General features: G+C 39.2%; 1 protein-coding gene across 2 annotated transcripts in view; it reads left to right on the forward strand.

The window, feature by feature from the left end:
* Positions 1-401: 401 nt before the first annotated feature.
* Positions 402-13,335, forward strand: part of TAF15 (TATA-box binding protein associated factor 15) — a 29,520-nt gene continuing 16,586 nt past the window's right edge. Inside the window, exons 1-6 of one of the 2 annotated variants that reach the window (XM_070932106.1) lie at positions 402-527; positions 5,547-5,583; positions 6,848-6,899; positions 8,011-8,113; positions 8,199-8,310; positions 12,969-13,309. In XM_070932106.1, the coding sequence (XP_070788207.1) occupies positions 518-527; positions 5,547-5,583; positions 6,848-6,899; positions 8,011-8,113; positions 8,199-8,310; positions 12,969-13,309 (655 nt within the window). In that variant the 5' untranslated portion in view covers positions 402-517. Of the gene's footprint in view, positions 528-5,546; positions 5,584-6,847; positions 6,900-8,010; positions 8,311-12,968; positions 13,310-13,335 lie in introns of those variants that run through there. The other variant, XM_070932107.1, reaches the window with a different exon arrangement.

The raw sequence follows: 13,335 nt of genomic DNA on the forward strand, positions 1-13,335 counted from the left end.
CCGTAGTTATTGTGAGGATCAATATTTGGCGGACAGAGCCTTGTTTATTATATTAAATTCCTTGGATGAAAGACATGATATAAATCTAATAAATAAATTCATCTTGCCTGAAAGCACATTATTCATTATTTAGGCTACGATGGGACATTCCTTCGTAACCTGTCGTCCTCCCCCTCCTTAATAGCCACGGTGGTACAGTCCGTTTGTGAACAGAGACTCTACTTATTATTTCTCTCTCCCCCCACATCCCGCAAATTAGTCGGATTATTCCAATTTCCTCCTTTAACTTCCCCCCCCCTTTTTTTTTTTGCTGCAGGCGTCGTTCAAGTTGGTATCTTCCGCCTGCTCTGATTGGCTGCGTCGCCCCGCAGTCGAAGCGACGGCGGCGTCGACTACGTTACCGCCGCCAGAGTCACTCAGCCTGCTGGCGGTGGAGGCGGCGGCAGATACAGTGTGTCTCTCGGGGGGCTTTTTGCTTTCCCCGCCGCTGGTTTGCCCGTTGGGGTTGGTGACCGGGATGGCGTCGGGTAGGTTTATTTCCTCCCCCTTCTCCCCTTGTTGGGCGAAAGAGGAAAAGTGAGGCCTGTCACTAGAGGGGCTGAAAAGAGGCGGGAGAGGGCGTGGTGTATGCAGGAGGCGGGAGAGCCCTTAGCGGGACCGTTCTGGCCGTCGCCATCTTAGAGGCTAGTGCGCCTGCGCTCTCGGTCCACCACTCGACCCTCCCTCAACCTCGAAATCTCCGCCCGGGATTTAATCGGTCTTAATTCAAGTTAGGCTCGACCAGTCTGGGCGTGGCCGACTCTCTCTTTCTCTCTCTCTCTCTCTTTTTTTTTTGGTATTATTCTTTCCCCCCACCCCCGAACTTGAACCCGTGCCCGTGTATTAAATTTACAAAAGAATGCTGTGTACTCTCTTATTTTTTCAAGTAAATTAACACAAGTAGTAAGATAACTTAGTTTTTAAGAATCCGAAAAAAGCTTCTTCTGGGCCAGACCAAAATCTTACCACCTCCAATAACCTGTTTCATACAGAGACCTTTTCTGACATGGCTGGGAAGCTCGGCAGGCAGGACATATGACTGAAATAAGTCTTCAGTTCTGTGTGTCTCTTCATCCTCACCAGACCTTGCAAATATACTGTTAATAACGAAGACTTTGTTTGTTTAGTGATTGTAACTTTCTCTTTAAAAAAAAAGTGCTATAGTTAATGTAGGATGGAAGGAACTAATTCAATAAGTTTATTCAAGTCCTCAGGCATTCTTGGGCCAGTTATTTTCTTAGCTTAATATACCTTATTAGAGTTGATGTGAAGGTACTTCTCTAGATTCCTTTATTACATAGCTAATAAAAATGTAAGAACAATCTAATAAACAGCTATACATAGCTAACAGGTTCTGTAGAAAGTGTGAGTTTGTAGGATATGAATAATAATATTCATGATTATGGGGGGGAATCTGGCCTTAACATAGTGTTTTGGGGGGTGGGTGGGCTTGGTAAGAAAAATGGTGGAAGCAAGTAAAAAAATACTTTGAATGTCAGGGTATAGTATGGGAAAATGCAGAGGGTGTAAGCATGTGAAGCTCAGAAATCACATTAAGTTTGCCAGGCTATTTTTTTATTTTCGTTTCTTTTTAATAAAAAAAATTATAAATGGGAAATAGATATAATTCCCAAAGAAATGCCGACATTTTAAATGAAAAGGGTACTTCTCAGCCCAACATAGGCCCTATAAACATTTCTAGAAAATGAACTATATACAAGTGCAGCATATTCTTTAAGATGACATCTATCCCCCATTCCCAGATACTTAAGCTAAAGTAGTAAGGAAAATTCTGAGGTTAGCAAGGGGCTGTTTTGTAACAAATAGCAGGCTTCCTGTGTTAGCTATTCTATAAGGTTGTCCACAGTTTGCCAGTGACACAAAGAGATTGTAACAAATAGGGAGGAGATTACTTACTGGATCAATTTATTAGGGAGACTGTCAAATCTTCCCTCCTGCAACAAGTGTGAATACTACATCCTGCAGTTTTGTTCAATAACAGTCTTTCTCTTGTCGACTGACAGATAAAACTAGCTCCAAATTGTCCTGTGAGCTTTCATAACCCAGTGGAACTTGAACCTGAATCTCCTTTTCCCAGTTCAGTATGTTAAGCACAACACTACTTGAATAAAAAGCTTTCCAATATTTGAGAATAAGGCCTGTTTCATCATATCTGAAAAATAGAGCCCTCAAAAAGGATTACTAGGCAGATTTTAATGACGAGGGCAAATTTTTAACAAGACAATCTTCAATACAGTGTTTTAAAAAGCATAGTACTTTAATTATTAGTATAAAGTAATTAAAAGAGACCCTTCCCTTCCATATGTATTTTAAGGAATAGTATGAACCTCTTTCTGATAACAAAAGGATTAGCATAATAAAGATGAGAAGGCATGTTAACTAAAGTTTAAACTTAAGTTTATCTGATAAAAGCTTCTCCACATTTATGGAGTTAAATGGATTAGGGAAAACCTCTGAGGCACCTTTTTTAAAGAAATTTCTGCAATCAGGCTTTTTTTTTTTTTTTTTTTTTTGCCCATTCTTGTTCTTTCTCTTTGCTTTGACTTCAGTTACATTTCATTTAAAGAATTCTTAGCTTACCGGGTTTTTTTTACTGTAAGTGAGATCACCAGCTAAAGCTAAAGTGTCCTTCAAGTTTATCTCAGGTTTTGATGGCTAATGAACTACATTTCCCATAATGGCTGTGTTGCTCATTTTATGCTTTGTGAGCTTAAGTAGTGGCTTTCAAATGTGAGTAAAGCTACCATTGCAAATCTTGCTGTTCTACAGTTATGTCAGTGCTCTGTGATTCGGGCACATTTAAAACTTATTACTGTATAAATTTATTATAAGAATGTACATAATGTTTTTAAAAATGCTTTCAATACTAGTTGCAGAAGAGGTTAAGGAATGAAAGGAAGCATCTGCAGCATGCATATGTGTATGTGGTAGAAAGCCGACCCCTTCCACATGATCATAGCATGTTTTATAGTCAGGCTTTGAAATGAAATAAATTTATCATGGGAGGGAGGTAAAAACTAACATTGGTCTTAGAAACAAAGTACAGGTTTCCACATACCCAGATCCCATTACACAGGATTCACTAGTGTGATATATACGTTTGATTGTGTTGTTGTTGGTGACTGACTAGTATTAAGTAACAAGTAGTATCTCAGACGAACTATTTATAGTAATAGAATGCAGCATATCTCATTCACTGGGTCTAAAAATCACACTTGATCCAAGCACCAATCCCATCTCCAGTTACTGACTGGAAAATAAAAACATATTTTATCTTCAGTCAGTGAATTATCAAATATTTTGAACTTTGGTCTTCTATCTGAATATGTACGTTGTGTTCTTCCTGTCATTACTATAATGTGTTTGTACTTGATTACACTGAAATTCTTATGTGCATCGTGTTGGATTACCTGGATGTTAATCCAAATTGATTTTAGAGAAAGTCTTAAAGATCTTTAGAATATGTTCTAAAAAAAATCACATACAAAAATTATTTTTATTATATGAGATTATTATATACACCTTTGCATTGTCCCATTTCTTATGGTACAAAAACAGTTGCCTGCTCTCAAACCCCAGGATCATCTAGTTCAGCATTCTGTTCACACAATGGCCAACTAACTGCACAGGGAAGCTGACAAGTCTCCCAGCAGATTGCCTTCAGAGGCAGTTACATTGCCATCAAAGCTAATAGTCATTGATCCCCATTACTTTCATGAATTTTTCAATAATGTTGTTAAGGACAAGCTGGTAGCTAGCACATCTCATGATAAAAGTTGAATTCTGTATTGTGTTAAAAATTATTTTTTAAAAAATAATTCCTTTTATCCTGATTCTTCCAGGATTCAGTTTTATTAGATAACCTTTGTTTAAAATATTTTGGTACAAGTTAAATAGCATTCCCTTATTCACTTTATTGATACCTGTGCATATATGTAGTCCTTGACTTACAACCGCAACGGGGACCAGAATTTCCATTGTTAAGCAAGGTGGTTATTAAAGTGAGTCATGCCTGATTTTACAACATTTTTGCCACCCTTGTTAAGTGAAACATGAGTTAAGTGAATATGGTTTCCCCCATAGACTTCACTTGTAGGAAGCTATCTAGGAAGATGTCAGATGGCAATCGCATGACCCTGGGATGCTGCAACTTTCATAAATACATGCTGGTTGCCAAGAGCCCAAATTTGGGTCATGTGACCATGAGGATGCTATGGTGGTTAAAAGTGCAAGAACTGGATTTAAGTCCCTTTTTAATCAGTAATTTTCAATGGTTGTTAAATGAATGGTTGTAAGTCAAGGACTACCTATAATTTTATACATCTTAGTCTCCTCTCACTGATCTCCTTTCTAGACTAAAATACCCCAAATGTCACATGCTTTTCTCATAGGTAAACTGTTCCAGCCTCTTTATCATCTTAATTTGCCTCCATTGAACTTTCTCTAGCTCTGCTCTATTTATTTATTTATTTATTTTTTTGAGGCATGGCAACCAGGACTGCATACAATATTTCAGATGAGGTCGCACCATCGGTCATTATAATATTGGCACCTCTATTTTCAGTGCCATTTCTAATTATCCCTAATCTGCTCTAGGTCTTTTTTATAATGGATGCATACTTAGAAGTTTGTCTGTTAGTTTTCCATTTTATCTCAAACTCTTATTTCAAACCTCTAATTTATATGTTTAACATCATTTAATAGTTTGCATAATAAAACAAATTTACATATACACTTCTTTCCCACAGTATAGAACCAGAAACTGATGAGATAAGTCTTGTGTTTTTAGTACTGATTATTGTAATTCTTGCCATGTTGAAACCATTAAACTTGTCAATTTTGGTGTACCAATGTCCCTGATTCTTGTCTTCGGGACCTTCAAACATCATTTGCTGTATTTATAATCAGCATATATCCTGGTTAATTTTAGCCAAGCGTATGCTGTATTTTCTTTGCTGTTCTTAACCAGTCTTATTTAATTATCAAACAAATGTATATGGTTGCCCAACTCACATACAGTACAACTCCGGGAGGGTTACAACATTACAAATCCACAACATAGAATCTGATCCCACCCCTGTTGCAGTAGCAACACAATCAAATCAACCATTTGATCAACTTCATCTCCATTTGTGATCCCCAGGCCTACTGACAAAGTTACATCTTCAAGGCTTTTGGGATAGTCCTCTGTACCCCTCTGTAGAAATGAAGATCTACTTTCCAAGCAAGATTAGCCTTTTCTATTTATTTTCATTTGCATAGATTTCAAGTAAAAATCCCTTCTTGTAAAATGTTAACAGAAGAAATTGAACATAATATTCTGCACAACAGAATGTGGAAATTCGTCTGAATAAAGAGTTTCCTAAGAGATGCAGAGGCTTCATCACAACTTACAATTATAGTAGTTCAAAATTCTTAGATGTAAATTTGTTCTTTAACTACCTGCTTAGTTGCAGTTTATTTACATATATTTATTTATTTTTAAGATTCTGGAAGTTTCAGCCAATCGGGGGATCAGCAAAGGTATGTGTCCTTATGTTGTATACAAAGATGTTATGATCAAATGGGAATGAGGTATGTTCAGTGTCCCCAGTCTATGATATATGTTCTTTTGGCTTTTTACTACAAAGTGCTTATTTCCTTTGACAACCTTTTTACTTTAGATCCCACATGTAAAACACTATGAACGGCACATGACATTCTAGTTTCCTTGCTTTGTCTTCTCTTATGCAATTCAAAGCACTTTCATACAATCACCAGCTTTACGTTCCAATTCTTTGAAGCAGTTTTGGTCTGTCTCTGAGTGTTTTCAGTGATACCATTCCTCTGGGTAGCTACTGTGCCACAAGTTAATTGACTGAGCTGCCAAAATGCTCCCAAAGGCTGTGCTATCAGAATGTATGCCAATTGGCACAAATACCAATAGCGCCAATTCAAGATTGCCTCTTATGTGTAGAAGAGGACTCAAAATCTTCTACTTTTCCTAGAAGACAATTCTCCAAGGGGGAAGTACCTTTCTCTTGGATCTTTCCCAATGGAGGATACACTTTGGGGGGTGTATTTGGCCACAATGGCTAGGCAACTAGCAAAATTAAAAAAAATACTCTACAGATAGTCCTCGAGTTAACAACTGTAAGAGAGCCTGTCCATTATGGTCATAAGTCGTAATGGTGACATCCCAATTTTACAATACCTTTACGGCAGTCATTTAGTGGATGCAGGAGTCATAAATCAAATGCTATGGTCCTTAAGTAAACGCATGGTTGTTAAGTGAACCAATGGTTCACTATGGGTGCGGTTTTGTCAAAAAATGGAAGTAACTGCTGGTTTTTGGCAAACTTGCGGTAAAACATCACATGATTGTAGGACGCTGCAAAATGGCTGTAAATGTGGCTAAGTGTTCTAAGTGTGGTCATGTGACCCAGGGGCGACCATTGAAATTTTGGATATAGGTCATAACTTCAAATGGTCTCTAAGCAGCAGTCATAAGTTGAGGACTACCTGTGTATAGCACCAGCAGGACCATGACATAGTAAAAAAATGACTGACATTCTGGGTTGAATTTTTTGGATACAGAATGGGTTCTGATCTTTTTTCATGTGTACATTCTCTTTGTCTCCTCTCTCTTTGTATTTATGTATGTGGGTGGGTATCAACCAACTGCAGATAATACTTATTTTGTGTTAAAGATGTCATATAAGGTTTTATTTTATCTAAATATTCATTTTGACCCAATAGTGGGTGATAATTGCACTTCTTTTAAACGTCCTAATCTTTTTTTCCCCAGCTATGCAGGGTATGGCAATCAAGGAAATCAAAATTATGCACATATGCCACAGGTAGGCTGAGCAGTTGCCTCGTTGCTTCTTTACATGCAAAATGTTTTTCTTTATGATCAAAATAATAATTGCATCCCCCCTCAAACTTGCTTCTGTGATTGTGGCATAGTAAATAATATCTTACTCTCCTGTAGAGGAGTAGTGAAACAACATTTGGGGAGAAAGGTTAAAAAAATTATCTCTGAGATGACAACATAGTCATACTACAATTCTTGATCAGTAGATTCCTATTGCCTTGATTGTATGTATCTTAATTTGTTGAAGCCATTAATTTATAAAGTGAAAGCTGGCTATGATTTTGGGCCAGTCTCTTTCTCTCTGCCCAATTCATCTCACAGGATTGTTGTTGTTGTGGGGAAAATAGGTAGCAGAAGAACAGGCTTTTAGTATAGGACCACCTCGTTGCTGATGTGCTAGTTGGGCTCTCACCTGACTGTTTATCCCAAATTTTACAAGTTCCTTCCCTTCTTTTTACCTATTACTAGTGTCCCAACACAGCATCCCATCTTCCTCCACAACTTTCCCAACACATTCATTGATTCACAATGATCCATCCTTTCTCAGTATACGCAGAGATACATAGCTGGAGTGCTTTATGTGTTTAGTGCACTCTCCCTTAACTTTCCATCCTCCAGTTATCTTGAGACAATATACCTGAGGTATACTGGGAGATCTAGTCCGTACATACCTGGAGTATGCCACATAGCAGAGGGCTAATTTTGTAGTATTCAAACCTTGAGTAAAAGAAATAAAGAAGCAGGCAGTTCAGAAAAATAAAAGTATTGGTTCCTCAGTAATCTTCACAATAACCCTCTAAGGTGCAATTGTAATAAAATATCATTTAATGAACTGTTGTGTAAAACTTTGTGTATATACATGCGTATAATGAGAAGCTCTCACTTGTGTAATTTTGTTGATTTGCTTTTCTTTTTACAAAACAAAGATTCATTAAAGGCAAAAAAGAAAAACATTTTCCCAGAAACATATTGGACTAAGAGATGTTGGTTTATCTAATTGCCATTTACAACCTAAGTGTAATGCTTTTCGAATTTAAGTAACTAGATTCAATAAACGGAGCCTTATTTCTTTTTTACTTGCTTATTCATTGCAGGGATATCCCGGCTATGACCAGAGTGGAGACACTTCATCATATGGGCAAAGCTATGGAAGCTATCAAGGGAACTATCAAGGGAACTATGCACAGACCCCGACAGGTTTGGTTGAGCATGCTGACAATTTTGTACTTATATACCGTTCAAGGGCACAATTTACCTAAAGCATTCCCTATTGGATCTTCAGGTTATGGGCAAGGTAGCCAGCAAGGATATGGCGGATATGAAAATCAGAACCAGAGCCCGTATAACCAGGAATCTTACAGCAATCCTGGGCAACAGAAAGATTTGTCAGGCAGGTAAGCAATCTTGTTTTCCTCTTTTGCATTAATGAGGAAAAAGGAAGGAAAATGAGGGCATTACTGATGTTGCCATGTACATGAAGGCTATAAAACTAGCTTTGTAAAAGTTCTTTGTAAAACTTTTAATAAAAATGTAACAATTAATTGGTTTATGTGGGTTGGGTTGGAGATAATAGTGGCTAGAGCAGACATAATCCAATATATCTTTTACCTCTGGTTGGTGCGACTGTTACATTTAATTTTTGTCTGGGAAATCAGTGGGGAAAACACTCAGGAAAATAAGAGCTCATAAATGATTCAGGACTTCAGTACCATGTTTCCACAAAAATAAACCCTAGCCTGATTTTTAAGCATGCACCTAATATAAGCCCTACCCCAAAAATAAGCCCTAGTGAAGGGGGTTGGGCGTGGCTAGCACAGGAGGTGGCGAGCATGGGCTGGCAGTGTCCAATAGAAGCCCATGCAGTACAGGTGAGTTGATTACCTGTCCAGCAGGCAGAGGCAGAGGGGAGGCAGGTAATCCGGAAGTACTGTACAGGCTGCGGGAAAGCTGAGAGTCGGGCTGGAGCAGGTTGCCGACTGCAGGAGCCTCATCTTTGCGTAGCGGCACCAGCAGCAGACGGAGGCAGAGGTGCGGGGTGGAAGGTAGGCGATCCAGACGTGCTACGTGGGCTGCAGAAAGCCGAGAGTCAGGGCTGAGCAGGCAGCTGGCTGCAGGAGGCTCCTCTTTGTGTCTCTTGGTTTGTCTGTGGCCCACGCAGCATGTCTGGATTGCCTGCCTTCCGCCCTGCTCCTCTGCCTGCACGAAGACAAGCCTCTTGCAGCTGGCTGCCTACTCTGGCCCACTTACTCTTGGCTTTCCCCGCAGCCTGCGTGGCACATCCAGATCACCTGCCTCTCCCCCCCCAGACCCGCGCCTCTGCTGCTTGGACGGAATCAACCCACCTGCGCTGTGGGCTGCGGAGCCCCAGAGTGTGCCGACTAAGGGAGCGGCAGGCTGCAGCTGCTGCCGGATACCATCGGTGCCCCTGTGCTTGCCGCCTCTTATGTGTGTGCCCGGGCGGGGGGCACCCAAACGGGCTGATCACCTTGAATTTCCCCAAAATATTTCCGCCGAAAATAAACCCTAGTGCTTATTTTGGAGCCCAAAAATATTTTGACTGGGTCTTATTTTTGGGGAAACACAGTAGCCTTTTATTTGATTTATTGTTAGCAGCTGTCCGGATTAGCTAGAAGACACTGTATATGATGCATGTTTAGTTGAGGTCATGAATCCATCTGGAAGAGTGATTTAATATATTTAATATATTTATATTATTTAATATTTAATATTTAACATTTAATATAAATACTAGCTAAATCAGGGTGGCAGTATATGTGTTTTAAAGAAACAACATACAGGTAATCCTCGGCCTTTCATCATTCTTTTAGTGATTGTTCAATGTTATGATGGCACTGAATGAATGGTGATGCCAGGGTTCCAAGTAACACCCCCAACTAAATAAGACTCCAAGGCAAGCAATTCCTCAGCGTTCCATTTTATTAGAGATGTCATATTGGTACATCTGGGAAAACCCGAATCTGAAAGCTTCCAGGTTTTCCCCACCCAGAAGAAAGTCCAAGCCCCAGCATTCACATGTCCATCACATGGTCCAATCAATCCACCGTCCCAACTGGAGATGCCTCCCAGTCATGCCACTCCAGGTGCAGGCTGGATGTCCTTGACTCTCAGAGAAATGTTGTTATGGCTAGATATCTCTACAACTCCATGCAATTCCCCCTCCCACTTTTCCACAGCACTAAATTTGGCAGCCCTGAAGATCCAAAGTAAAAGATGGCTTCCAGGACTGACAGGTGGTTACAACCAATCCTCAGAATTCTGGCTGTCCCTGCAACCCCCAGGGTCACACAATTACAATGTTGGTCCCTAGCAGCTGGCTCACATTTATTATCGGTTTCAGTGCCCTGCGATCACATGGTTGCCATTTGCAACCTTCCCTGCCAGCTTCCCCAAGAAGTCAATGGGGAAGCTGGTAAGGAAGCTGGCAAGTTGTTGGGATAAGTCTCCCCCATTTGTGCAAACTCCCAAACTCTCTCCCCACCCCGCCACTCCTCCCACACACACTTGTGCCGTGCTTGGCATGTATCCATGCCATGCCTCGCATGACTGTCCCCAACCTACACTTCTTGCACACTTTCATGCACTCTTCCTGACCCACGCCACATCTGTCATGCAGCCTCCCACACCCAGCAGCAGCAACTTGCAAGAAAGCCAGCCAACTTGGGGCTTACAACTTCCTGCTAGTTTCCCACTGGAACTAGCTGCAGGAAGTTGCCTTGCTGAATGATGGGATTTGGTTAATCACAACAATTAGAACTGCAGGGATTGCCATTACTAAGTGAAATGGTCATGCTTTACAGTCACATTGCTTAGCAACAGAAATTCTCATCTAAATTACCATCATAAATTGAGGACCACTTGTAAAATTTAGCCTTTATCGTCTCATTATTGAATTTAATGATAGCCTTGCAACTGAGACTTGGCCTTTTCAATCTTCATGTTGACCAGAATTTGCTGATGATTCTGATTGAAAAACTAGACTTACTGAACTTTCTTTGTCAGTAGCTCATAATTATAGCTTTCTTAACACTGTATGAACAAACTGATTTGTCTGCAGTGAATTTTCTAGACCGTATGAATGAATATTTGATACATTCTCCTTCCTAAAACACTTTGACAAGGTAAGACTCTGTGTTCTTTTCTATTGGCACCCTGTGTTATCTGAACAACATGGGACCAGAATAGGTGATAAATTGCTTTCAATGTTACAAACATTTTTTATATTTTCTAAATTAGTTTTATATAGGAAGTAGTCTAAATCAGGGGTCCCCAACCTCTGGGCCGCGGCCTGTTGGGAACTGGGTTGTGCAAGCAGCGGGTGATCATGCAAAGCTTTATTTGTGCATTTGCAGTAAAGGAAGAATTGGGAAAATATATAGAATATTAACTGAATTAGAAGAGCAGGCAAAAGGTTTAAAATTAATTTGGGAATCAGATTTAGGAGAAATAAATGACAATGATTGGAAAAATATTTCGAATAGAAGAGTATATAAGAATGTCAGAGTTAAGGAAAATATATATAAAGCGATATGGAGATGGTATTTAACACCATGTAAACTAAATCAAATAGATGGTAAATATACAAATATATGTTGGAGGTGCAAGAAAGAGGTCAGAACATATAAACATGTGGTGAGATAGTGATAGTGCACAAAAAATATGGGACATGGTGTTTAGAGAAATTAGAGCACTTTTGAATGTAAATTTAGATATGTCACCGAGAAATGCATTATTGTTGCTGAACAACGGAATATAAATGAAACAAAATAAGAAATGATTGTAAATTTGATAATGGCAGCTGGATTAGTGATGGCTAAATATTGGGGACGAAATTGGGTTATTCAAAGAAATGAATGGTATAATGAAATTTGAAGCATGGCAACAAACGATAAATTAACAAATTAAATTTTAAAAAGGGATGATTAAAAAAAACAATTATAATGAAATATGGGGGAATTTTATAAAATCAGTGTTGGTGGAAGGCAAAGAGAATAATCCTACTCAAGAATATATGCTGTTTTGGAGGTGATAAGGGCACAATTAGAATATATTGTATATTTTTTAGCTGTTACAGAAGAAGAAATATAAGGGAGGGGGAATGGTCTCCGGGGTGGGGGTGCACTGTATTATTTGTATTATTTTTTCTTTTTTTGTATTTAGATGTGTATGTATATGTTCGTATTGTTTGCATTACTTGTATTCAAAATAAATTAAAAAATTAAATATATAAAAAAATTGCGCATTTGCAGGATTATATTTCTTGCGTATAACCACCACCATTGCCGTTGCCAGTCGGCAGATCCAAAAAGGTTGGGAACCACTGGTCTAAACAAAAGAAATAGCATTTGTTTTGTTTTTATTTGAGCCTAATTATATTAATTCTTCCTACTTCCTACTTGATTGGATTATCAGTTGTTACCATATATTCCTTTTGTCTTTAACCAATAATTTTCAAAACTTGATTAGGGAGGAAAGAAAATGTCTGGGGGAACTGTGTGCTCTCCCTTTGTTGTGTTTTCTATCCAAATTACAACCTCAGTATTTTGAAAGGGAACTTTGGTTAATCTAACTGAAAGGATGCAGTCATTCCTTCAAGGAACTTTGGAGGGAAGAAAAGGTAGACATGACTATAACTTCGTAGTTATAATCTTCACATTCTTAAGCCTGACTTAGTGCACAGATCCAGTTCAGGAGTTGAATTTCATAGACATCAGCAACACATGTAAACTTAGTTATGAGCAAAGATTCTTACAAAGTCAGCTGTGAAATATTTACCTCCCCTTTGACGGGTCTCCAAGCAGAAGTTGAACGTTGATTTGTTAAGGATGTTTTAGTTCAGGTTCCTGTACTGAGAAGAAAATTGGACTTGATGTCATACACTTTTTCTTTATTATTCTATTTGATTGTATCTGGAGGTTTTGACATTCTTTATTGCTTTGAATGGATAAGACCAGGAAAGTTGTCTCTGTATCTTTGTATGCACTTCTGAATAAAAAAGAGAGTGCAATTAATTTCTTGTTTGCTTCAATATAAGGTCTTCCTATGATCAGAAACCCACCTATGGGCAACCAGGTTCATACAACCAGTCTTCAAGCTATAGCCAACAGCCAGGATCCTATGACCAACAACAAGGTTACAGTCAACCACAAAGATCATTTGATCAACAGTCAACTTATAACCAGCAGGGACAGCAAAGCTCATATGACCAGCCGTCAGGATACAGCCAAAATCAGCAACCTCAGCAGAGCTTTGGGCAGCAGCAACAAAGTTCATTCAACCAGAAGCCAAACTACAGCCCGCAACAAGGCTCATATGGTCAGAACCAGCAGTCATACCAGACACAACAGAAGGAAAGCTATGGACCCAACGTGCAAGGTAGGCACTGCATGGAGTCCAGACAG

This window comes from Pituophis catenifer, unplaced genomic scaffold (genome assembly GCF_029215685.1).
Source record: "Pituophis catenifer annectens isolate HBS135680 unplaced genomic scaffold, rPitCat1.0.hap2 SCAF_1, whole genome shotgun sequence".
NCBI lineage: Eukaryota > Metazoa > Chordata > Lepidosauria > Squamata > Colubridae > Pituophis > Pituophis catenifer.